Consider the following 26,773-nt stretch of genomic DNA (forward strand, 5'->3'; position numbering starts at 1 on the left):
GTAGCTCTGGATATAGCATTAGCAGAATCATAACAGCACTGTACAGGATATTCGTTTACTTAAGAAGCAAGCATAATTAAAAAAACTGGTACTTTTCCGTTAAACCCTTATCACGCGTCTCGCCTTATTCCTAAGAAGCATGGTTCTTTTGTTGTTTCAACTGACCTGTTCCCTCTTCTAGCTGCTTTTTTACCTTTTACCTGATCGGGTTATTACGTTTCTGCTCTTGAAATGATTGTTGGAGTCAATGATTACTTCAGGAAATGAATGCCATGCCAACGATTGCAATACATGTGTGCATTCGTGTGGGATGCGGTATGCAGTCATGACAGACAGCTTCGGAGAGTATCAGGTATTAACCTCATGAATCCCTATTTTGGAGCTGTACTTACATAAGGTTCATCGCTCTCCAGTAATCACCCACCATTCTGTAGGAATGTAGCTGCTCATGTATTTGTGAGCCTACCAACCTGTCATCCATCCACATTCTTCACGTCTGTGCACTCTATGGCTGAAACAGGCATTGCTACATCTGCAGCACTTTGGGGATTGCCACAGACAAGAAAGCCGTACAAAACCTATAAACTGCATTCGTTTGCAAGGTCCTGTTCACATGTCAAAGTCATGTAGCAGTAATTTTTGTACTGTATGACACAGTGGTGTGATAACACACCACAGCAAATGATGTAGTAATAAAGTACAGTTGTGTACACTTACCATAAATGTAGATGTTAAGAGTGCATTCACTGTTGCAGTCATTACATTTGGGTAATCCTGCTGGCAGGTTGCCCTCAATCAGCCTGAATTTCAAAGTCTTGGGTCCTGCGTCGGCTGCTGTCGCCCCTTCCCTAACATCAGGTCGTCAGGGGTATAAAAGAAGCAGCCAACGCCATTTTCTTCAGTTTCTCTTGCCCCAGATATCAGGTGCCCCCTAAAAGGGTAGCCAAAATTTATATATATATATATATATATATATATATATATACACCAATATAAACTTTTACCTTCATCGATAAGCAAATACACCACATAGGTTGTATAAATCAGAGAAGGAAAGAAAAGTTTCCGCAGAAAAAAAGGGGGATAGCGGGTGGGTAACCTGGACTGCAACAGTGAATACACTTTAACATCTAAATTTATGGTAAGTGTACACAACTGTACTATGTTCTTCGTGTTTCACTGCTGCAGTCATTACATTTGGATAGAGTCCTAAAGCTATGGTTGGGAGCCTGGAGCTAAACAGCATTAGGAGTGGCTATGGCCCAGCAGAACTGCAGTGGCAAAGCCTGCCCTGTATTTAGAGTAGAGTGGCAGATGATAGTGCTTTGTAAAGGTGTGCACTGAACTCCAAGTAGCAGCATCTAAATGTCTTTGGTTGGTACTCCCCTGAGAAAGCTGCTGAAGTGGCTGCAGCTCTGGTTGAATGTGGCCTAATGCCCTTAGGCACTGGCTTGCCATGATGTAAATAGCAGAAACGAATGCAGTGGCCTATCCACTTTGAAATAGTCTGCTTTGAGATAGCCTTTCCTTGTGATCCTGCAGCATATGCCACTAGTAAATTGCTCTGTCTTCCTGAAAACTTTGGTTCCGTCCAAGTAGAATCTAAGCTGTCTGTGTACGTCCAAAGAATGCAGCCTTGTTCTGTGGATTTGGATAAAAAAGTTGGCAGATGAATAGTTTGGTTAACAGCTACACTGGACACCACCTTAGGCATAAATGTTGGGTATGTCCTCAGAGAGACCCTGTCTGGATACAAAAAGATAAAATGTTCCACAGCCACAAGTGCCTGTAGCTCTGCAACTCGTCTTGCAGAAGTTATTGCTAGGAGCAGAGCTGTTTTCCAAGATAAAAACTTTATATCAGCAGTAGCAGCTGGCTCAAAAGGAGGCAGGGTGAGTTTTTCCAAGACATAGTTGAGGTCCCATGCAGGTATTGGTGATCTCCTTGGAGGCCTTAAATTTTTGGCTCCTCCAAGGTACTGCTTTAATAAAAGATGAGAAAAGATTGGTGGCTCTGTATTGTAATGAACCGAAATGGCAGAGGCATGAATTTTAATTGATGAAAAAGATAGGCCTTTGTCCAGCATCTCAGTTAAGTATTGCAAAATCTGAGGAATATTTGGTACAGCTGTATCAGTTCCTTGTGCCTGGTTCCAAGCACAGAATCTCTTCCGTTTTCCAGCATAAGATTTTCTAGTACTAGACCTTCTGGCTTCCAGAAAGACATCCATCACAGCTTTACTGAAAGGTGTGTTTTGTATGACTACACTATCCTCCATGCTGCCAGGTTTAAAGTACTGAGTTGGCTGGGCAGGATCTCATTGTTTTGCTGGGACAGTAGATGAGGTATTTGAGGTAAGGTCCAAGCTGGGCATTGAGACAAGTTCCTTAGCATTGGATACCAGTACTGGTGGGGCCAGTCTGGGGCAATCAGTATCATCTTTGGCTTCTCTTGTCTGGCCTTTAGGAGTACCTTGGGGAGGAGAGGCAGTGTAGGAAAGGCATATACCGATACGTTTTTCCAGCTGAAAAATAGGGCATCCACTTTCAATGCTTGCCTGTGATAAGTCCATGTGCACAATCTTTTTAGTTGGTAGTTGTGAGGGGAGGCAAATAGATCTATGTCTGGGTATCCTCATTTCTTTGTTATCATGCTGAAGACTTGTGGATCCAGCTGCCACTCTTGGGGATCCATGAGGTTTCTACTTAGTTAGTCTGCCAGAGTGTTTTCCTTTCCTGGCGGGAATTGTGCCTGCAGATGTACTTGGTAAGTCAATGCTGTGTCTCATAAAGTCATGGTTAGTCTGCAAAGGGGGTGAAAATGTGTGCCTCCCTGCTTGTTTATATACCACATAACTGTGGTGTTGTCTGTCTTTATCAGTAGTTGCCCTGGATGAAGTAGGTCCTTGAAGGCTGTCGGGGCATTTTGACCAGCTAGCATCTCTTTTTGATCGATATGCAGATGCATTTGGTTTGAGGACCATGTGCCCTGAATGCATCTTCCTGCCATGTGGGCCCTTCAGGCGTAATCTGAAGCATCCGTCGTTAGTGTCTGCCTGGCTGGGGGTAATGTGAATGGCTGTCCCTTGTTCTGGTGACAAACCGTCGCCCACCATCGAAACTCCTGTTGCAGGCAGGGAATGAGAGTGATCACCGTTTCCCGGCTGTGGCAATGTTGAGTCCAAACATTTTTAGGTACCATTGAAGTTTCCTCATATGCAGTCTTGCATATGGAATTAGTAGGATGCAGGATGCCATGAAGCCCAAAGCCTGCAGAATTTTTCTTGCAGATAACTGGGTAGTCAGTTGCCTTTGTTTGTCTGGAGTGAGATAAGCCATCTGGGCAGTTGTATTTAAGCTTGCACCCAGGAATATTATCTCTTGAGAAGGTACTAGTTTTGATTTCTTTTCGTTGACTGTGTACCCTAGGCATGTTAGAAGTCTTTTCACAAACGCCAGATGCTGTAGAAGAATATCCTTGTTCTCTGCTTGAATTAGACAGTCGTCCAAGTAAGGATATATTTGTATTCCTCTGAGTGCAGAATGCAATTACTGGTGCCAGGCACTTTTGTAAAGACCCTGGGGGCAGTAGATAAACCAAAGGGCAGTGCAGAGAATTGGTAATGCATTGAGCCAGCCTTGAATCTGAGGTATCTTCTGCATGACTGTCTGATTGGGACATGCAGGTATGCCTCTTTTAGGTTTAAAGTCACAAGCCAAGCATTCTTGCCCAGCATGGGCAGAAGCTGCTACAAAGTCAACATTTTGAATTTTGGTATATCCAGGAATGTGTTCAGAATAGAGAGGTCCAGTACTGGTCTCCAGGCCTTGTCCTTTCTGGGTACCAAGAACAGTCTTGAGTAAAATCCTTGTCCCTGCTCTTGCGCTGGTACTAGATGAATGGCCCCTATGTCCATGAGGGATGAGACTTGTTTTTGTGCTTCTGCCCATTGATTTTTTGGCAGATCTGGCCAGCCGTTTGGCTTTGGCAGGGTATGGAAATGGAACTTGTAGCCTTGTGACTACGATATTTAGAACCTACTTGTCCTGGGTTATAATGTGCCAATTTTGAGAAAAAAGTGCTAATTTTCCCCCTAAGGTTGCTGCCAGGCCATAAGTGCTTGGTACAGGCAGGTTGCTGCCAGGACATAAGTGCTTGGTACAGGCAGGGGGAAGTCATTGGGACTGTTTCCTGTATGGTTGTGATTTGTCTTCTCCAACTTGGGAGGTAGAAGCACCCCACTGCTTTGACCTGTATGAACCTTGTGCCTGGTATCTGCCTCTAGGGCGTCTGAATCTGCCCCCTTTGAGGTCTGTCTGACACAGGAAAGGACCAATTCTTTGTAGGCCAGTGTCTACTAAACCTAGGTGGCTGTACTTGTAAAAAAATCTTTGACAGTTTGCATAGCTTTGTCTTCCATTTTCTTTAACACGTCTTCTGCCTTAACACCAAACAAAGTATCATGCTGTAAAAGTGCATCTAATAATTTAACTTTGACATGATCAGGCAGATTTTGTTCCTTTAACCAAGCATGCCTCCTAATTACAGAACCCGTAACTGCAGCCCTGCAGGAGGCCTCCAAATAATCAAAACCACATTACAAAGTATGCTTTTCAACTTGTTCAGCTGCATGCAATAAATCCTGCATTTCCTTGTTTTTGGCACATTCAGAGTTTAACAACATTTTCTGTTTAAGCAATGCCATGACATGTTGCTGATATTTCAGCATATGAAACGGACAGTTTAAGGCCCTTATAGCCAAGGTAGCAGATGTGTAAACCTTTTTTCCCCATCTATCCAGTGCCCTAGAATCCCTGTCAGAGGGGGTAGGGTTTTTTGCAGCGAAGCTTTAACTCCTTTGGGATCCTGTGAAATAGTTTCTGGGTATGCAGCAGGGTTTTTAAAAAGGAATTTATGAGAGTCAGGAACCCTGTAATATCTGTCAGGCTTAACAGGAGCTGCAGGTAAGGAGTCAGGGGTCAGACTAGACTTCGAAAACACACCATCTACAATGTCTAACACAGGTGGAATGGCTAGAGGCCTGTGTTGAGGAAGTAAAAGGAAATCCCTGAGCCTCTTTTTAGATTCTGAAAAATCTTGGCTCTCCCAGTGGAAATGCTCCCTCATGGTATGCAAGGTTTCCCCAAAAGAATAGTCCTCTGGAGGAGAAGCTGAAGGCATAGATTTTTCAGCATCAGAATCCTCATGGGGGGGGGGGGAATATTCCTGATCAGAGGAGGAATCAGAAGAATTAGAAACCTGATCTGAAGATTCATAGTCAGTCTCTTGCCTAGGCCTCTTATCAGGAGGGGATGGGAACCCCCAACCCCCTGATCAAGGTAATCAAGTCTTCGGCCATTTTGAGCATCTGTTTTTTGGGCATAGAGGCCTGGCCACGTGGCTCTTGAGTTTGTTTCTTTGCTTTAAAAGATGCTTTAGTCTTTGCCTTTGAAGCTGAAGTCGGTTTAATGTAAAGATGTTTAGGTCTGAATACACCCTCAGAAGCCAGTGCCTGTTCAGCGGCTCCGGACCCATCTGAGGGAATAGTGCCCGAAGCTCCAATACCTCGACTTTCCAGCGGCATAGCCGACTCCACGTGGGAGTCGGTAGTGGCCTGCGACTCTAAAGTAGCGGGCGTCAGGGGCTGTGAAAGCACCTCACTGAGAACCGGCGACTGGCTTAGGAGAAGCTTAGTCGTCGGTTTTGGACCAAGGTTGTTTATCTCTCTCCTTTTCTTTGCGTTTTTTGTGAACTCAGGTAGTCGGATGGCTATCCAAGGACATTTCTGGATAATTAAACCGGCATCCAAAATAGTTCAAAGCAAAATCATGCCGACGCTTAATAGTGCGTTGGTTAAATCTAGCACAAAACCGACAACCGGAAACGTTGTGATCAGAGCCTAGGCAAGGAATGCGGTAAGAATGAAAGTCCTTATGAGGTATTTGCTTTCCACAAGAAATACAATTATTAACTTTTTCCTGACATAGGTGTGGAGCAAGAAAAAAAAAGTTTCCCCAATGGGGTACTTAGCTTTATTGAAGACTTCGGGTCTGAAACTCGAACACGAAAATCTCAGGAGTCGGTTGACCGGCACTTGCGAACTGCTTCTGCTTCGGGCACCACTCGGCAAGAAAGACTGAAGAAAATGGCGTCGGCTGCTTCTTTTATACCCCTGACGACCTGACATCAGGGAAGGGGCGACAGCAGCCAACACAGGACCAAAGACTTTGGAATTCAGCCGACTGAGGGCAACCTGCCAGCAGGATTACCCAAATGTAATGACTGTAACAGTGAAACACGAAGAACATTAGGATAATCACTGCGGTATACATTCCTTCATTCCTGTCCATTGGTACTGTTTGTGGTTATTTCTAGTAGCAACTACATCTTTTGGAGGACCTTTTGAAAGTCTACCCATTTTAGTCTGTCACGGACCTTTGACTCTTCCTTGCGCTCGACGAATACGGCGAGACACGTGGTAGGGGTTTAACGGAAAGGTAACAAAAAATTCAATGATGTTTTAATTTCTAAAGATGGAAGTGTTAACAGATAACTTTCTCATGTTCTCAAAAGAAACCAATAAAATGTTGACATGGGAGCCTGGCAGTTAATTGTTCTGCATCTTTAATTTTCAGAATTCTATACTTTCTTCCCATATCTATTAAAAGTTTTCCTATCTTTGCCAGATGGAAGAGGGCTAGCATTCACAATATGTTTAGTAGATAGCTCTGATAAGGAAACAACTTCAAAACTTGATCTGGGATTACAAAAAAACATGCATTTATGTGTCTGAGGCATTTTACATAACCAAACAGATCTTTTAAGAGCAGGAGGTACTGCTAGCTGTGAAAGCGTATTATTGCACTTTTCATACTTGTGAGGTGAGGTTTACAGTTAATTTCATTTTTGAATATATTCCTGGTGTTAAAGCAGTTAAGTTCTTTGAAAACAAAATAAAAATTGACACTTTTTTGATGTTTTATTGCTGACTCAGTTTTTCCTTATGACCACACCCAGAAAATGATGTCAGGTTAGGTATTGGCAATAATTTATACACACATGCAAAAGCATTCTGGGTAAACACAAGCAGCATATTTCTTTAGTGGACTTATTTATATTATGAATATAATAATCCTCACACTACTATATAAATTAGTTATTTATGTCCTCCATCTAACTATTAATCTCTTAGGATAGTAACATATAGTTCCTATAACTATATAATTAATGTCTTCTGCTGACTTCTTCTTGTAAATGATATACTGTTGCAAAATGTATTTCTTACTTTTTCAGGCAACCCAAACTTTTGTACATTTTTTTGCCTTTCTTTATGTTTTGTATGTACTACTCTTGGAGCTTTTCTCCCTGGGCCTCCGCTGAAAATGGACATATATCCAGTCGGACTATCCCGGTTAACAAATGTAAAATAAATAAATAAATAAATAAATTCACTAAAGCAGCATCAAATTTGCTAAAATTTCAAGGATGGATGTTCCCCCAAATAGCTGACAAATCGCCTCACTAGGATACAAGATTCCTTTACTGCTGCCACTAGCATGGAAAAAAATAGTAGCTTATACACTGACGTAGGAAATGAGGGATTGTGAGTACACTTGTGATGTCATGTTAGGTGTTTTCAGTTTCGAGAAAACTTCAAGGGACGGAGCTTATTAATGAAATTAACTGTGACAATAACACACTGCATTATTTTCTTTTAAGGAAAGTGTGACACTACACTTTAAGAAAACATCCTCTAAAGCTGGAAAAATGGAAGGCAACATCTGCAGGCTGAGGAAAATCTCACTGTAACAAGTTAAAGAGCATAGAGATTCCTGGATTTTGTAAACACAAACTCCCTGGACCGGACTGTCAATACACCAACCAGGGGTGTAAACATACTGGATATGGTCCCAACAAATATGAGAAAGAGCAGCACACCCCCTTGTGTAATTCTCTGGCAAGGTCAGACCACAAAACAGTCTCCTTTGAAGTGGAAATAAAACCTGGAACCCCAGCTAACCCTGAAATGCTCAGGAGCTATTCTAAGGTTAACTTTCTACTACTGAGTGGTAACCTTGCAAAATTTCAAGTCCCCCTCCCCAAATCCTGAAAACACTGCTTCTTACACAGAACTGTCCATAGCAAACCTATACAAGCATGTTGATAGCTGCATAGAGGCAGCTGTATCCACCAGGAATAAGTACAGAACAAACTCACAAAACAAGCCACCCTGGTGGAATCACAACATCAATAGGCTGCATAACAGAAGAAAATCATGGCAAAAATTAGGACATGTAGCACACTACAGGATAAAAACACTCTCAAACTAAACAAACCAGAGGACAAATAAAGTCTACCAAAGTCATATCTGAGGTAAATTTGTCCTCCCAGGTTAAGGACAACCACAAAACGTTCTTACTGCAACCTCAAACTCAATACACAACTGTGTGTAGAGCTCACAGTTAACAGAGCCACCTATACTGAGCCAGAAGACATAGTAAACCTACTGGCAGACATATTCATCTCTAACTTTACCCTCCTCTCCACATCAGCCTGCCCTCAGGAAATATAAAATACAACTTCCCATCCTACCACTAGGTAAAAGGTCCTCAATAATCTCTCTAAGGGAGCACTGATGGGCACAGACAATATCCTACTCAAGTTTCTAGATAGCATGAAATTTGACCTATCAGGCTCTCTGGAATCACTATTTAACAGTGACCTCCAAACAGGCTTTGTGCCTCAAAAATGGATAACAGCAACAGTCATCTCTCTGCATAAAGTTGGGCCATCTACAGACCCTGGAAACTACAGATCCACAAGTCTTACTAATCTCATACGCAAAGCCAGGGAAAGAAGCATCAATAATGACATAGGAAACCTCCAGACACGATCCAACCAGTTTGTTTTCATAAACAGCAGATCTTGCCTACTCAACCTGGTCTATTTCTTTGAGAAGGTCACCAAAGCAATGAACGAGGGCAAAAGAGTTCACCCTGCCTACCATGACTTGGCCAAGGCATTTGACACAATACCCCATTTAGGCATTGTTGACAGACTCAGGAGGTTAAGTATGAACTCTTATGTCACTCAACTGACAGTTCTTGTCTGTAAGCCAGCCAGCTAAGAAATTAAAATTGGTGAGTCCAACTCTATGAAGAGACCAGTCACAAGCGGAGTTCCTCAGGGAGTGGTCCTGGGACCACTCCTTTTTGGTACCTATTTCTCTAAAGTCATGGCCAGTGTCAACGGCCCAATGACTGACCAAATTTGCAGAGGACTGCAAGTTAGGAGCAAGTCATATAATCCCCTACTGACACTAAATGTTCTCCAAGAAGGGCTGACACAGAAAAATGACTTGTGTTAGAGCCATGGGCTAAAATGAAATGACAAGAAATGCATAACAGTATCAAGTCATCCACCACTGGTAGCCATCATATTGACAACATATCCCTAAAAGTGGACCCAGGTCAGGGACATGGGGACACATGTAGATAGTAATCTGGCCTTTGACCATCACATGTCTATAGCAGTGATATTCTATGTTGTGCAATTTATAAACAAAGAAAGGGCATCTAGGTCAAAGGAGGTTATTGTTCCACTATATTTGGCATTCGTCAGACTTATCACTTAGTACAATACCCCCCTTGGTATTTACCTAATTAGGCACATCCACTGACCATCACATGTCTATAGCAGTGATATTCTGTGTTGTGCAATTTATAAACAAAGAAAGGGCATCTAGGTCAAAGGAGGTTATTGTTCCACTGTATTTGGCATTCGTCAGACTTATCACTTAGTACAATATCCCCTTTGGTATTTACCTAATTAGGCACATCTAACAATATCCCCTTTGGTATTTACCTAATTAGGCACATCTAATAATTGGAACGTCCACAGAGATTCCTCTCTAAAAAAGAGTACATGGAGTAAGTAACATGTCCAATGCAGACCACTTCAAAGCCTTAACCCTGTATTCCGTCTCCTACAGGCTGTTGAGGAGAAATCAATGTCTAGCATACAAGGCAGTGCCAGACCCCACCCTGATGGGCTTCCTGCATATCCGCAACACAAACAGCATCAGAATTACTCATTCTAAAGACATAAAACCATCCCTGTGATATAAACAGAACCTGCTGGAGAGACAGGTATGTATTCCAACAAATACCCCTCCTCTGGAACAGGCTCCACATCAGTGTGAAGCAGAGTTCCTTCCTAACCTAATACAAGTGTAACTTGGACAATAGGATGGTAAACAGAAATTCATCCCTGGTTTGGCACTTATGTCTCTTGTGGACACAGATGGTTCATTTCCCAGGCACACACTTGTAAATGCATCATCTCTCAAGACCCTGCTTACACTTAACAAGGATACCAGAGCTTGTCAAGAGATTTGGGATGCATGGCTATGCTTAAAAAGGCACCATTGATCATTGGCCTAGTAAAACCTATGAGCCTCAGACGCACCATCTGCTAACCTGTTGTCAAGTCTTTGACTGCAGTTTAAACTGACATTCTAGCAGCTTTGGCAATGACTGCCTCATCTCATCGGTCTGGAATTTAAAGACATGAGAAAGGTATTAAATACATTTTCTGAAATGTTTTCCACAAACAAACAAACAAAAAAACAAAATAAAAACACAGTCTGCAAATATTTCTCTGATATTTCTGATTAAATGCACTGCAAAACACACCTTTACAGGAAGGCCTTTTTGTAAGGCATTACAGGTAAAAAGGTACGAGCTAGCAGCCTGGGAAGGTTTTGGATGCTTACTTGCCCAATGCCCGGCAGAATGAGTACCACTCTTGACAAGGACAGACCTTCCTTATTCCACATCCAACTTGTGCTCTTATGATAGAGGTATGACCACAATCCACCCCTCCAAAAACAGAAACAGATTCTACCATGAGTAATGACGATATGAGCCACCTACTCTGCCTCTTTAACTTCCGTCTTCATAAGTAGCAGAGTCTAACTAACTACTAGCTTAGCATTTTGACAGTAGTCCTCATAAGAATAAAGAATAGTTGTGTAAGAAATTACCATAATGATAGATACCCTTCTCTTCTCTGTTGCAGTATTATTTACATGAGGGAGCTGTCTGCCCAGGCAACCTGACGTCGGCCAGTATACCAAAGTCTACTACTACTGTAAGGTGCGTGGTACGTCTGATGTAGGCAGCTATCGGACAAAGCCCATAAAAGTGACGTATGCGAGTACCATCCCCAGAACTGAAGCCTCAAGAGGAGACAGTCCAAGGAATAGAGAATCAATACACCCAAGAACCATGAGAACTGGGGGGCAGAATACTGTAACTGAGAAGAGAAGGACATCTACTGTTATGGTAAGTTCTTACACAACTATTCTATGTCCTTCTATTCATCTCTTGCAGTATTCTTTACATACCAAAGCTCACACAGAGATGGAGGTGGCGTTAGCTGTGCATTTTCTAGGAAGCCATGAAGAATGGCCCTGGCAAACCCAGCCCTAGATGTGGAACTGGAATCTATCTTGTAATGTTTGGGAAAGGTGTGGACAGAGGTTCAGCGAGATGCTTCTAGGGCAGAGTTTGTGTTTAGTCCTTTCAGAAAGGCACCAGGGGAGGCCACTGCTCTGGTACAGTGAGCTTTGACAGTGTAGGGAGGGGGGTTTCCATGGTAGGCATAGCAGAAGGTAATGGCTTTGAAAATCCAGTTAGAAATGGTTTGTTTGGATACAGGAAGTCCCACAGCCCTAGGTAGAATGAGACAAACAGCTGGTCCGATTTCCTAATAGATGTTGTTTTGTGAAGGCAAAATCTGAGTTGTCTGTGCACATCAAGTGTGTTAAGTCTTCTCAATAATGTTTTGAGGAGAAGGGAAAAAGGTTGGTAAGTGTATAGCCTGTTTAAGGACAGTTCACTAACTACTTTGGGCATAAAGGTGGGGATGGTGGGAAGGGAGACCCTGTCTTTGTCGAAGATCAAAAAGGGGAAGAAGCCATCAGGGTCAGGAGCTTAGAGTCCCTTCTGGCAGAAGTTAGGACTAGCAGCAAGACAGTTTTCTAGGTGCAATGTTTTAAGGAGCTAGAGGAGGCTGTCTCGAAGTGTGCGAGAATCAGTTTCTGTAGCACAAAGTTTAGGTCCAGGGAGGGTCCACAGGTCTCCTGGGAAGTCTAATGTAGAGGATGCCTTTAAGGAACTGTTTGGCCTCAATTCTAGAATCTGAAGGGGTTGAAATAGGCAGACATGCAGAAATGGCTGCCAGATGTGCTTTAACAGATGAATAAGTTAAGCCAGAATTGAGCAACTCACACAGGTATGAAAGCACCAGAGGGAGATCCACTGTTAGTGGGTCCATGTTACGAGAGAGACACCATACAGAAAATCTTTTCCCATTTGGAAAGGTAAGACTTCCTGGTACTGGGTTTCCTGGCCTCCTGCAGGACTTGAGGCACATCCTCGGAGAATAGGTGTCTAAAAGGTATCAGTGCTGTATCACCCACAGAGTCAGCTGTAGAGCTGCCAAGTGTGGGTGGATGAGGGAGCCCTTATTTTGTGCGAGTACCTCCACTCTGTGAGGTGACTTGTGATGATTGCCCTTGGCTGGGTGCCGGAGAAGGGGGAAACCAATACCGTCTTGGCCAATAGGGAGTCACCAGCAAGATTTTTGGTTTGTCCTCCAGAATTTTCAGCAGGACTTTTGGAATGAGTAGAAGGGAGGGAATGCACATAGAAACTTCCCCTTCCAGGATACTGATAGGTCATCCACTTTCCATGCCAGGAGGTGAGGTTCTCTGGTATAAAATTTTGGAAGTTGTCTGTTCAGAGTGGAGGCAAACAAGTCTATTTGTAGAATACCCCACTGGTGGACTATGTCCAGGAACACATCCCTGTGACACATCCATTCCTGGGTCTGTGTTGTGGACCTGCTCAGCGTGTCTGCCACAGAGTTTGGATTGGAAGGGATGCAGACCGCCTGCAGAGAAGTCTGAAGTTGGAGAAGTAGCTCCCAAACCTGTAAAGCTAATATGCACAGGAGGTATGATTTGGTACCCCCACCTGTTCATGTACCAGAGAACAGTCATATTTGTCTGTGTGGATCCACAACCGGCCTGGGATGAGAAGGGACTGAAAGGACTGAAGGGCTAGAATTAATGCCTTCAACTCTTTTACATTTATGTGATCCTTTTCCTGAGAGGGAGACCATTGGCCTTGTACAGTCTGGGGGCCCGATGCTGCACTCCAGCCTGTATCCAAAGCAGCTGTGCACAGCACTGGGTGGATGGGAAGTCTCGGGTTGAGGGTCATTTGCTGTATGCACCATAGAAGCTCCTTCTTTAAGGAAGGTAGGATCAGAATTAGAAATTCCAGAGGGTGGCCATGTTGTGTCCACACATACTTCAGGAACCACTGAAACTTCCTCATATGGAGTCTTGCCAGAGGCAGCATAGGTATGGTGGAAGCCATCTGTCCAAGGGTCCTGAGAAACAGCCTTGCTGACAGGAGGTGCAGGGAAAGGATATCTGAAAAGGCCTGGCAGAGCTCCTGAGACTTTTGAGGTAGAAGAAACACTATTCCTTCTGTCCTTCTGGAACCTGCACCCCCAGAAAGACATGATCTTGGGATGGGGTGAGGGCAGACTTTTTGAAGTTGACTGTAAATCCTAGTCATTGAAGGATGACAAAGGCTGAATGAATTTCCTCTAGGGTGTTTGCCTGGAACAGGTCGTCCAAGTAAAGGAACATTTGAATGCCTTGGAGTATGCAGAATGTGACTATTGGGGCTAAACATTTAGTGAAAAATCTTGGGACTGTAGAAAGATCGAAAGGCAAGGCCCAGAACTGAAAAGTACTTACCATAAATACAGATGTTAGAGTGTATTCACTGCTGCAGTCATTACATTTGGGTTATCTGCTTGCAGGTAGCCCTCAGTCGGCCTGATTAACAAAGTCTTGGGTCCTGCGTCGGTTGCTGTCCCTTCCTCCATGATGTTAGGTCATCAAGGGTATAAAACATGTAGCTGACGCCATTACATCAGTTTTTCTTGCCCCAGATGCCAGGTGCCCCCCTAATGGGGAGCAATTAAATATAAAAGTACAATGATATACCACCAACAAAAAAGCAAATACACCAAAAAGGCTTTTAAGTATAGTAAAGGAAAGTAGAGGAATAGCCAAAAGAAGTTAGGAGGCTGGAGAGAGGGTAACCAGGACTGCAACAGTGAATACACTCGAACATCTACATTTATGGTAAGTGTACACAACTGTACTACGTTCTTCGTGTTTCACTGTTGCAGTCATTACATTTGGGTAGCTTCCCAAAGTGATGGTTGGGAGGAGGAATTTAGATAGCATTAGGACCAGCTAGAAGGTCCTGCAAGACTGCAGTGGCAAAGCCAGCTCTGGATTTAGAGAAAACTGGCAAATGATAATGCTTGGTGAAAGTATGCACAGAACTCCTGGTAGCAGCTTCTAGGATGTCCCTGGTAGGGACGCCTCTGAAAAAGGCTGTAGAGGTAGATTCAGCCCTGGTGGAGTGAGGTCTGATCACCTGGAGGGTAGGTTTTCCATGGTGCTTACAGCAGAAATGAATGCAATGGCCTATCCATTTAGAAATGGTTTGCTTTGAAAAAACCTTCCCTTCTGCCCCTGCAGCAAATGCCACCAGCAGTTGTTCAGATTTCCTTTGAGGTTTAGTCCTGAACAAGTAGTATCTAAATTGTATGTGCACATTTAAGGAATGCAGTATCCGTTCCCCTTTGTTCTGTGGATTGGGAAAGAGGGTTGGCAAATGACTAGACTGATTAAGAGCCACACTGAATACCACCTTGGGCATGAAGGATGGATTGGCTCTGAGGGCCACCCTGTCCGCATGAAAGAGGATGAAAGGCTCCTCTGCCATAAGGGCCTGTAATTCAGATACCCTTCTAGCTGAAGTGATTGCTAAAAGGAAAGCTGTTTTCCAAGAAAGAAATTTCAAGTCTGCAGTAGCAGCTGGCTCAAAGGGAGGTAGAGTGAGTTTCTCCAAAACAAAGTTAAGGTCCCAGGCTGGAGTTGGAGCTCTCCTTTAAAAAGGAACTTGTGTGAATCAGGGACCCTGTAGTATGTCAGGTTTTCTGGGAGCAGGAGGCAAGGAATCAGGGGCCAAACTGGATTCTGTGAAGGCATCATCAACAATGTCTAGTACAGGAGGAATAGCTAAAGGCCTATGCTGAGGTAGGAGTAAAAAATCCCCAAGCCTCTTTTTTGATTCAGAAAAATCCTGGCTTTCCCAGTGGAAATGCTCCCTTAGAGTATGCAAGGTTTTCCCAAAACAAAAATCCTCTGGAGGGTAAGCAGAGGGAAAGGAGTCCTCTGCATCAGAATCCTCATATGTAGATACGGGGAAATTCAGATCATCAGCAGATTCAGAAAAAACAGAATCCTGGTCAAAAGATTCATAAACAACTTCAGTCCTAGGCCTCTTAGAAAGGGAGGGGGGGTTTGGCCACCCCTGATTAGAGTTATTAAATCTTCAGCCATTCTTAACATTTGTTTTTTTAGGCACAGAGACCTGAGCTTCGTTTTTTTAGGCATGGTTCGAGATTTAGGCTTAAGTGAAGAAAGAGGCGTCAGTTTAATATGCAAATCAGTCGGCCTGAATACACCCTCAGAAGCCGGTGCCTGCACAGCGGCTCCGGACCCATCCAAGGTAGAGACATCCGCAGGTTCCATAGTTGAAGCATCTCGCAGCATACCGGACTCCGAATGGGTCTCAGTAGTGGCCTGCGAATCAGAAGTAGCGGGTATCAGGGGCTGTGAAAGCGCCTCACTGAGTACCGGCGAACTGGCGACTGGCTTAGGAGAAGCGTCATCGGCAGTTTTGGACCTCGGCGGCCTGTCTCTGTCTTTATCTTTGCGTTTTTTCAGAATCCTGGTAGTTGGATGGCTAACCAACATTTCTGGATAATTAAACAGAGAACCGAAATATTTAGAGGCGAAAATATATCGATGACGGAAAGTGCGCTGATTAAATAAAGCACAAAACCGATAGCAAGGTACATTGTGGTCATGGCCTAGGCAAGGAACACAGTACGAATGAAAACCTTTATGGGGTATTTGCTTTCCACAAGTAATGCACTTATTACTGACATCGGTAGGAAACAAGAAAAAGATTCCCCAATGGGGTACTTAGCTTAAGTTGAAGACTTCGGTTCCGAAACTCGAAAAAATTTTCAGGAGTCGGCCGACTGGCACTTGTGAACTGCTTCTGCTTCGGGCACCGCACAGCAAGAAAGACTGATGTAATGGCGTCGGCTGCATGTTTTATACCCCTGACAACCTGACGTCATGGAAGAAGGGACAGCAACCGACGCAGGACCCAAGACTTTGTTAATCAGGCCGACTGAGGGCTACCTGCAAGCAGACAACCCAAATGTAATGACTGCAACAGTGAAGCACGAAGAACGTGTGCCAAGATGCCACAGAGAAATGAAGAAATCTCCTGAATTTGGAATGAATAGGAATACACAAGTAGGTGTCTTTGATGTCTATGGATGCCAGAAAGGCCTGTGGGAGGATCGGGGGAAACAGGGTCTGTAGAACGAGCATTTTGAAGAAGGATACTTTTAGGAAGGTGTTGCGGAAGGAAAGATCTAGGATGGGTCTCCAGGGGCCTTCCTTTCTGGGTACTAGGAACACGTGGGAGTAGAAGCTTATTATTTTTTGGTGTGTGGGCACTGGTTAAATATTTCCCTGTTCTAGTAGGTCTGCCAGTACTTGGGGGAAGATGGGTACCTGTTCTGCAGCTGGTTGTAGGATACCCCTGAATGGGAGGAACGGTGTGCCACGAAATGCCATGAAATATCCATGTCTTATGATGTACAAGACCAAGGCATCTTGTGTGATGGAATCCCAGGCTGGAAGGGACAGGGGTATATGTAGGGAAAGAGGATTACAGCATGGGAGTCCTGAAGAGTTAGGAAGAACCTGCTCTGTTGGATCTGATGGATGAATACCTGTTTGTAAGGGTAGTTTTTGTAGAACTTTGGGACTGGAGAGACTAGATGTGTGAGTTCTTTAAACTCTTTGCTCTTTTCCTGGAGTGATTTGAAGAGATCAGCTGAAGCTAGACCAAATAAGGCTGCGCTGTCAAGGGGGACATCCATGAGCTTCACCTTGATGTCTTCAGGGAGGAGTTGAAGCCTGAGGCATGCAAACCTTCTCAACACAGAGGCAGAAGCTGCAGCGCTAAAGGTAGCTGCAAAATAAACTAAATAAATAACAACATCACAGCTGCATTTTATGGAGTGACAGGCACCTGGGAGTATGCAGCAATTAGGGAAGAGGCCAAGCCTTATTTTCTGAATCAGGCATGTCAAAAAAAATGTAGATAGCTGTGTCACAAGTTCCAGGGAATACTTGGTCATACGAGTTTGGTAGTTCAGAGCCCTAAAGTCTAGGGTAGCTGAAGTGTATATTTTCTTCCCAAACCTCTCAAGTTGCCTACTGCCTTTGTCAGAGGGAAGAAGAAAAGTGGAAGGAAGGGACCTCAAAGCTATGTCTGAGGCTACAGAGATGACGGAGGGGTTCAAACATGGGCCTTAAAGAGGAAATTGCTGTCTTGAGGGACTTTGTAGCATCTGTCTGGCTTCCTAGGGCCTGGAGGCGGAGAGTCAGGGTGTAGGGACGTGGAAACAAAGGCATCCAGAAAGGCAGTGATAACTGGTGGGACAGCAGAAGGGCTGGAAGTTTCCACCTGGAGGAGGTCATAGTACCTCTTTTGAACATCTGACATTTGAGTGCTGTCCCATTTGAAGTGATCTCTCATTTTCAAAAAGGTTTTTCCAGATGAGATTTCCTCCATAGGGGAGTTTGTCCTAGCAGAGTCTTCCTCAGGGGAAGCATGGTCTAATGGTGAAGGAATTTGTGAGGAGTAAACTGATGAATCACTATCATCACCATCAGAAGATCCTTCCTCTGAAGTAGGATGTTGTCCGACCCTTTTTTGAGGCGAGGTAGGCCAGGAGATAAGAGGAGCGGGGGACCCAGCAGTAGGCCTCAAGGTCATGAAGGCCTTGAATAATCCTTGGGCATAATTTTGCCACTCTTTCTCAGGGTCAGGAGGAGGAGATGGATGCTTAGTTTTCTGCTTTTTCTTAGCTGGTACATCCATCCAATGTAAGGTTGGGGTTGAGAAGGAGGCCTGCATTCAAGTAAATCTGATTCGACTTCTTCCCTCACTAAGATTTGCGTAATTCCCCTGGGGAATTCCGACAGAATGAGCCTTCGTTCCCCCTGGATATCTGTACACGATGTCTGTGAGGCCTCTCTGGACATGCTGGTGTCTGGTTCTAAGGCGGCCTGCAAAATGGGCTTGGCCTGAGAATCTGGATCTGAAGCAGAACAGGTCTCCAGGCCATTATGCGCCTCAGGAGAAATGTCTATGGGGAGAGGTGCAGCTGAAGCTTCGGGCCTAGGTCTTTTGACCTTCCACTTCATGGTAGGCTCGGTCGTCATGCCAGAGAAACCCTCTATTGCGCTTTTGGCAAGAATTTTCAAGTGCTGGTACTCTAGATATATTACAAGGGAAGAAAATCTGCTCCTAAGAGTCTTGGGGACAAATGACTGGCAATTGGAACAGTCGTTACGGCCATGGTGGGGCCCAAGACAAAAGGAGACACTGAAAGCGAATATCTTTGTGTGGAATCTGCCTTCCACAATCACCACTTCCCTTTTCTGAATAACTCAAGGGAAACAAGGTACAGCAGCAAAAGACACAAAAAGATTCACCAATGGGGACACATCTTTAGAAGAAACACCAAATTCTGGCAGGTGAGCTACATCTGGGACTGGCAATCTGACTGGCGGCAAAGAAGTTCTGGGGATGGTGCGTGCATCACTTTTATGGCTTATGTCCGATAGCTGCCTACGTCAGACATGCCGCTCACCTTACAGTAGTAAACTGGCCAACGTCGGGTTGCCTAAGCAGGTAACTCCCTCATGTAAAGAATACTGCAACAGATGAATAGAAGGACATCTATCTTATGTACATCTTATTATCTATCTTGTGTACCTCTGTACGAAGTTGAACATCCACAAAAATCAGAGGTGGGAAAGCCTAGGATTTTTGAAGAAGATCAGAGCCAGAGCCGAGACAAGGGTCTGGTTTGGTTCTTAGACACCATAAAAGCAGAGCCAGAGCAGCCAATCCAAACAGTAGCTAGGTTAAAAATAACCAAGTCTGGAAGCCTAGAGGAGATGAGATTACATTAAATCACACTTCCTAAGAGCTTGCGCCCAGCCACCCTCTTCACTGTGCCCAAGCTACAGACCAGCTAACAATGAAAAACAGGGGGAAAAAAAGCCTAACACAGAAGTACACTGCTCTGTATATAGTAAAATAAATGTTGTCTTGGCTAGTAGAAAATATTTTTTCCCTTCTGATCTAATGATGATTGAGTGCACAATCATTTCACCAGACTTTGCAAGAAATGGACAAATGTCCCCAATGTAAAAACTAGATACAATGCAAAACATTCCTTTCCTATGCAAAATGTTTAAATCCCCTTCCTTTTCAGAACTGTGACACCACACTCAATGGAATTCCAGCCAACTACTGTATATAGATCCTCAAACCAGACCAAATAAAATCAGTGTTAGCATGCCTGCAGATCTGGTCTGACTCAACTGTCAGCAATTACTTAACAAAACAAAAAAAAAACTTGTGATTGTGGCTCAGCTTGTTCTCTGCTCTTTATCTGCCAGACCATGAGCCCAAAAATGAGCTTATACTCAGGCTTGAACTTGGCTCAAGCCTACTCTGACTTGCCAACCTCTAACAAAAATATCCAAAAAGCACAATTTCATATTCTCACAAGTCAAGTCAGCGGAGCAAGTTCTGCACTGTACTACCAAGCACAAACACACCACTAGGAGGCCAGGGTTTCATCATTTTTTTAAAAGCATTAGTATGGAAGCTGGGTGCCTTGAAAACTTAAAGGAGTAGGGTGAGCAACCATACTAGTGAGAGCTGCTTTAATGCGCCAAGAGACTACCAATATAGTATATCCCTTACTGAAGTGTTTGTGCCATTGTTGGGGTGGAACATGTTGCAACACACACACACACACACACACACACACACACACACACACACACACACACACACACACACACACACACACACACACACATCAATAAAAATGAAAGCCACATGACATACAAGGGATGTCTGCAGTGCAAACTTTAACAGTTTATCCTCCTTTAAACAAACACAGATGTGCACACCCTACACACAAATATTTAACATGTAGACATGTGCACAATGCAAACCCATTTCTCCTAAACTGCAAGACAGCAGACAGTCCCAAAACTGCCTTGTATGTATGCATCAGTGCATGCAGTTTATGTGGGAGTCCATACCAGGAAGGGATGTAAACAAAACAGTAGCACTAGTCAATAAAAATAAAATCTCCCTCCTCTACCAAATGCGCCTCTCTGTAGGTTTCTCCACTGTGCTGAATCACATAGGACTCAAAGAAGAAAACTGAAAACCATTTTAAGGAAGAGTTATTACTAGCAATATAACCTTTAAGTACACTACTAGAAAACATTAACATTCACTTCATTGTCAAAGAAAGAAACTTATACATCACTGAGAAGGAATCTTAACCAACTGAAAAGTTTTCATGCCAATTTTCTGAATTTTTTTGCTGCATCTACAATCATTACAGAAGACATAATATCTGAACACACTAAAAACATTACTAGACACAGCTCAGTTCATCTCTCCTGCTTCTCCAAACTGTTTCCTTAAAGCACATCATCTTCCAACCATAAACACAAGCCACAGACAAATACCTCGACTCACTAAACATACAGATACAGGACTTAGTACAGCTTTATAGTACCAAACATTGTGCTGCACAGCACTGTCACCTCGGGCAATGGTAACAGCCCTGACAACTGCCACAAAACAATTTCCATTGTATAGGTCTGTAGCACATTGCACACCAAGCCAGCATACAAGTTTATTTATTTATTTTATTTTTATTTTACATTTGTTGACCGGGATAGTCCAACTGGATGCATGTCCATTTTCAGCAGAGGCCCGGGGAGAAAAGCTCCAAGGGTAAGCAGATACAGCATTACATAATACCAGCATTACATATTACAAACAGATTATTTACAGAGATTACATAAGTAAGCAAGTTAAACAAGTTCCACAGGTTAAAGTTAGTCCTGAGCACAAGTCAGGATTAAATTAAATTACACAGTAAACTGGTTAACAGATTTTTACACATTCGAGTTAGCCAGGCTTGATACATTGACATAGCCAGTTAAGTGACAAATGTTGTTGGAGTCTAGTTTTAAATTGACCTAAGGTGGAAAGTAAGGTAATATCAGCTGGAAGAGAGTTCCAGGATCTACTTACAGAGTTTGCAAAGAGAGAATCACTGGCTGTGTTATTAATTTTGCTAGTCTGAATTAGTAGTTTGTTAGAGGATTGAAGCGGTCTAGGATTGTTATAGGGGGTGATAATATTTTTAAGTGCAGGAGTACTGTCCGGATTATTGAGGATTTTATAGGCCATAATCAGTTGGTTATACTGGATTAGGCTAGGTAGTTCAAGCCAACCAAGCTGATTTAGATTGATGCAATGATGTGTCCTAAAAGGCAGCCCAGTGGCAAACCTGGCAATGTGGTTGTAGCAAATTGAGAGTTTGTTAAGGACAGTCTTGTTCAAATTTGAGAGTAGAGGGGATGCATACAGAAGGGTTGAAAGAAGGTGAGAGCGAGCTATGGCAATTTTAGCTGGAGGGGTTAGGAAGGCTTTTATTCTGTAAAGTGACGCTAGTTTTTTTATTGATGGTTTTGATAGTTTGGTTAACATGTAGGTCAAATTTGAGATGGTCTATGATGACACCTAATAGTTTTGTAGATGGGTCAGGGGAGATTATTGTGCCATCATTTGATTTTATGGTGAAGGTGAAAGCGGTAGACCTACGTGTTGGTGAAAATAACAGCATTTTAGTTTTTTTGGGATTTAGGATCAGACGATGTTCAGAAAGCCAGTTTTCTATTGTATTAAAGGTGGTCTGGGTAGTTGACCATAACTCTACTGGAGATCTGGCTGAGCAAATCAGAGTAGAGTCATCAGCATATTGGATACAGCTGACTTTTGGGATGACAGTATAAAGGTAGTTAATGAAGACGGAGAACAGCAAGGGCCCTAGTATAGAGCCTTGTGGTACTCCAAGGGTGTTAGGTAGAAGGTTAGAGAGTTTGTTCTGCCAGAGGACAGCCTGCTGTCGACCATTCAGGTAGGATTGAAACCACTGGAGGGCTCCAGTATCTAGACAGAATGTTTGCAGGGTGTGGATTAAAAGTTGGTGATCAACCATATCGAATGCCTTGGAAAGATCCAAAAAGAGGGCTGAGGATATATAATTATTGTTGCGATTATGGTTTATGGTGTTAGTAAAGGCTAGGAGGGCTAAAGTAGTGCTGTGATGAGGACGGAAGCCATGCTGAGTGCCTGCCATAAGGCGATTTTGGATTAGGTGGTGCATGAATTGTCTATGAATACATTTTTCCATAATCTTTGCAAGTGGAGAGAATATAGCTATTGGCCTATAATTGGAGAATTCAGTAGAGCTGCCTCCTTTGTGAAGTGGGATTACATAGGATATTTTCCAGATGGTGGGAATTTTAGCTTCTACTATGGTTCGATTGATTAGTATTGAGACGGGGTAAGCAATAGCATCAGCTGATTTTTGTAGGTACTCGGCAGGGAGTTGATCAGCAGAAAGTGTAGTGGGTTTTAATTTTTTGATCAAGGTATGGATAAGTGAAGTGGCGACTGGTTGGAAGCTGAACGCAAGTAGGTTTCTAGGGGTGCTACTTTCAGGACCAGGGGAGCTAGGAGGTAGTTGGCTAGCTAGGGCTTGAATTGTCTCAGTAAAGAATTGGTTAAAACTATCAGAAACATCTTCAGGGGTTTTATCAATAGTAGCAGCAGGGATTGGGGTTGAAGTTTGTCCAGGATGTAGTAGATTATTTAAACCCGCCCAAAACTTGAGGGTTGTTTTGATTTACTGTCTGTAAATTACAGTAGTATTGTTTTTTGTCTTGTAAAATTGATTTTTTGGTTTCGTTCCTGGATTGCCTGTATTTAATGTGATCTTGAGGTCTTTAGAAGAACGCCATAAAGCCCATGCTTTGTTTCTAAGGGTAATTTTGAGTTTAGACTCTATAGAAAGCCATGGTGCAGTTTTTGCCTTGGTTCTCTTTGAACGAATAGGTGCATGCAAATCAAGGATCTCAAGGAATTTTGTTAAAGTATGCTACTGCTTCCTCTAAGGGGAGGTGTTTTAGAATAGACCAATTACATGAGTTTAGTTCTTGTTGGAATTTGGCAGGGTCAAAGTTTTTATTGTTTCTAACCTTTCTGAGTAAGGGTTGTTGGGAATTAATGGTTTTGTGCTTAATTACATATGTGAGAAGGTGATCGCTTAGGCCATTAAGGAGGGTACCAGAGGTGTACAGTTGGGGTGACTATTTATGAGTACCCAGTCAAGTATACTTTCTTTTTGGTTGGGTTTACCTATCCTGGTAGGGGTGGATATGATTTGTGTAAATGCATGCAGGTTAATATGGGTGGTTGGGGATTCTAAGGAACAGGTGCCCCAGTCTATGTTAAAGTCTCCAAGTAGTAGGGTTTCTTGGGGGTAGTGACATGATAACCAGTGCAGGATATCTTCAAATGTAGATATATTGTTACCTGGGGGAATGTACATACAGATGATATTAATGCATTTATTTTTATTAAGTTGCAATTTGGTGGCAAGAATCTCAGAGTTATTAATCTGAGGAGGTTGTATTACATCTATGGTGACATTCAACTCAGATTTATAGAGTACAGCTACCCCACCCCTTCCTCAAGCACGATCCAGCCTGTGTATGTTGTACCCAGGTGGTAACACTTTATTGTCTTTAGTGTTAGGTTTTAACCAGGTTTCAGATAAATAGAGAATCTCAGGGGAGTGGACATCCAGAAGTGCATGCAATTCATGTACCTTGTTATTAATGCTTCTAATATTGAGATGACAGACTAGGAGAGAGTTAGTTGGCCTATAAATTGTAGGTTTGTAGCTTAGATTACAAGTAGATGGGGTATGTGTATCTGAAGTGAGTGGGCCAGGGTTGGGGTGAATATCACCACCAAGTATTAGGTCGAGTCTATACTTGGTGATGAACGTCAGGAATTTGTTTATTAGTTTGCGGTAGTGTTTGGATCTAGAGCTAATGTGCCTGGGGTTGAGATGTTTTTAGACTGAACAAGATGTTGGATATGATCTGGTACTGTAAGTATGGTTGAAGGTGGAAGGATTTACAGCTGGGGTGATAGTATGGCCTTTTGGGACCTGAAATCCCATAAGAAACTGGTTTTCATACAAGGTAAGGAGGTATGGTGTGAACAAGAGGGGTAGTAAAGAGGAGTATATCATTATATGTGATTCAGCTAGTGAGTGAAGGAACTGTTTTACCTGGTGATGCAACACCAGAAGATAGAGTGGTGAGGTAAAGGTACTGGAAGGGGGGATGGGAGAATACCAGATGAAAGCTAACAGGTGCTATTAAATGTAGGTAGAATAGGGTTAGGTGGAATTATCCCAGATGAAAGCAGATAGGATCTAGAAAGTGGGGGAGTGGCTATAGTACTATAAATTTAGAGGTACTGTGTTGGATGTACCTTTACTGACATATAATGTCAATAAACATACATCCAACTTGTATGCATTTTTTAATATTTCTCTATTAAAATATTTATCATTGCAGATGATGGAATAAAACAAGATGCAGAGATTCTCAGGAAATGCAAGAATTCACAAAATATTTTCCAGACGTGGCTACAAACAGGAGTCTTCTGCAGTGAAATAAAAGAAACATGATATTACTTATGACATAACAAACATTTACTTCCAAACACATGGTAATGGATGAGGAAAAAAAATATCATTCTAAAAGGCAAGTCAAAAGAACTAGATCAAAGTCTGGCAGTTACCACACAAGGATTAAGGCTATTAAATTTTAAGGAGCTTCTTTTCACAGACCAGAGTGATTCCTTCATCCTCCATTTTGCCTACTGTGTGACTGAACAAATCCCTTAATCAGACCAGTCTCCCAGGAGAAGTCTGGAAAAAAGCTGATGTGATCAGTGCTCTACCCCAGTTAACAAATACTTGCAAATGAAAAGTTTAGTCTTGATACTGCAACGCAAAATCTAACAGCTAAATAACTTGCTGCTAAACTCCATCTCCGTATCTGGGAGCACGCAGAGGAGACAAAAACCACGCTTTGAAACTTTCAGGAAAACCAAGAGAAATGCCCAGGTCCAACTGATTTACAGCAACCAATGTGCTACAATTACCCAAATAACTCTTGCTAGTATGGCAAAAAAGAAAATGCAACTAACAGAAAGCTAGTATAAGCTGCAGTGTTTAAAAACCTCCTAGATCTCAAAGAATGTCTCAGATACCTTGGGTTAAACTATAACCTTTCCCTTAAAGTCACAATAACATGTCCTACAGTCATGAAATACAAGAATTAAAGCTCTATGTTCATAAGTTAACAGATGCTACAAAACAGTCCATATATGTGCACACTTTGGAGACAAACCAAATACATGCTAATTTATGCATCACATGCAAGTGACCACACACACACACACACACACACACACACACACACACACAATCTCAACAACAAATGTAAAGCTCTCACTTTCACAAACACTCATTTTTCTTACCTTGAAATTACTAGAGTTTACCCATGAAGTGGCAAGTCCATCCACCATTTTGTCGAGTAAAGTCTGATCTTGTTCCAGATCTGGACATTTCTGTCGATCGGAAATATATTCTATTAATTCCTGTCCAACTTGGAGCCGCTTCCCCACATCCTTTTGAAGAACCTGTGCCATGCAATATTCCATTTTGGAATTTCCCAAATAATCTCTGACAAAGCAGCCAGGTAAGACAAGAGAGCAGCAGGCCTGTAGCAGCCCACACTGCTTTTATATTTATCCCGGAGGTCGCTTCTGTGTTTTTGGAAGGTTACTGCTAGGCCAAGAGAGCACAGAGTTGAAATCTTGGGAATGGCAACAATGAACCATGTGTATTGAAAAGCAGCTGTCAGGACTGCAGAAGACCAGTGTAAAAACTAGCAATCGGTGAGGATCAAGAGGTTTTGTTGGCGTAGAGTATATCACTGTTGAGAGCTTACTGCATGGTGAGCACCTGCCTCATTTAATAACCCATGACATCCACATAGTCCTACAAAATAAAAATAAAAGACATTTAACAATACAAACCTCTGAGTAGTACAACATTGTTACTTATTTTAGGCTACAAAGCAGCAACAGCAACCAACAAAAAAAGAATCAATATTTTGGTAGCAGCTACAGTCCTTGTGTGGCCCACCCCTTAATTAAGAAATGTCTTGGCATCAAACAGAACCCACAATTACTATTTTCTGCAAGGTACAACACCTTCACCTGGAAAACACCAAATGCATTAATAAACATACCTGTGTTTTTAATGTCCATAAACTCTGCAAAATTTCAATTTCAATAAATATAATTCTAGAAACCAAGAAGCATAAATATACAACTTGCAGGAAATATGCTTTTAATTCTATACCTGAAAGAAAAGGGCAAAACAATCAAGTTGAAAAACATGTGACATATAAAACAACTGCACATTTTCTAATAAAAACATTTTACTTACCATAAACGACAAAATGCAGCTGGGA

At 42.7% G+C, this 26,773-nt stretch overlaps 1 protein-coding gene across 1 annotated transcript in view; it reads right to left on the reverse strand.

The window, feature by feature from the left end:
- The window catches only part of CLASP1 (cytoplasmic linker associated protein 1), a 4,127,769-nt gene that overhangs the window by 4,038,334 nt on the left and 62,662 nt on the right, over positions 1-26,773 (reverse strand). The window contains exon 2 of the mRNA XM_044073692.1: positions 25,773-26,295. Within this exon, the coding sequence (XP_043929627.1) occupies positions 25,773-25,955 (183 nt within the window). The 5' untranslated portion in view covers positions 25,956-26,295. The remainder of the gene's footprint in view (positions 1-25,772; positions 26,296-26,773) is intronic.

Source organism: Protopterus annectens, chromosome 6.part0 (genome assembly GCF_019279795.1).
Source record: "Protopterus annectens isolate FY-2018-M chromosome 6.part0, PAN1.0, whole genome shotgun sequence".
Lineage (NCBI taxonomy): Eukaryota > Metazoa > Chordata > Ceratodontiformes > Protopteridae > Protopterus > Protopterus annectens.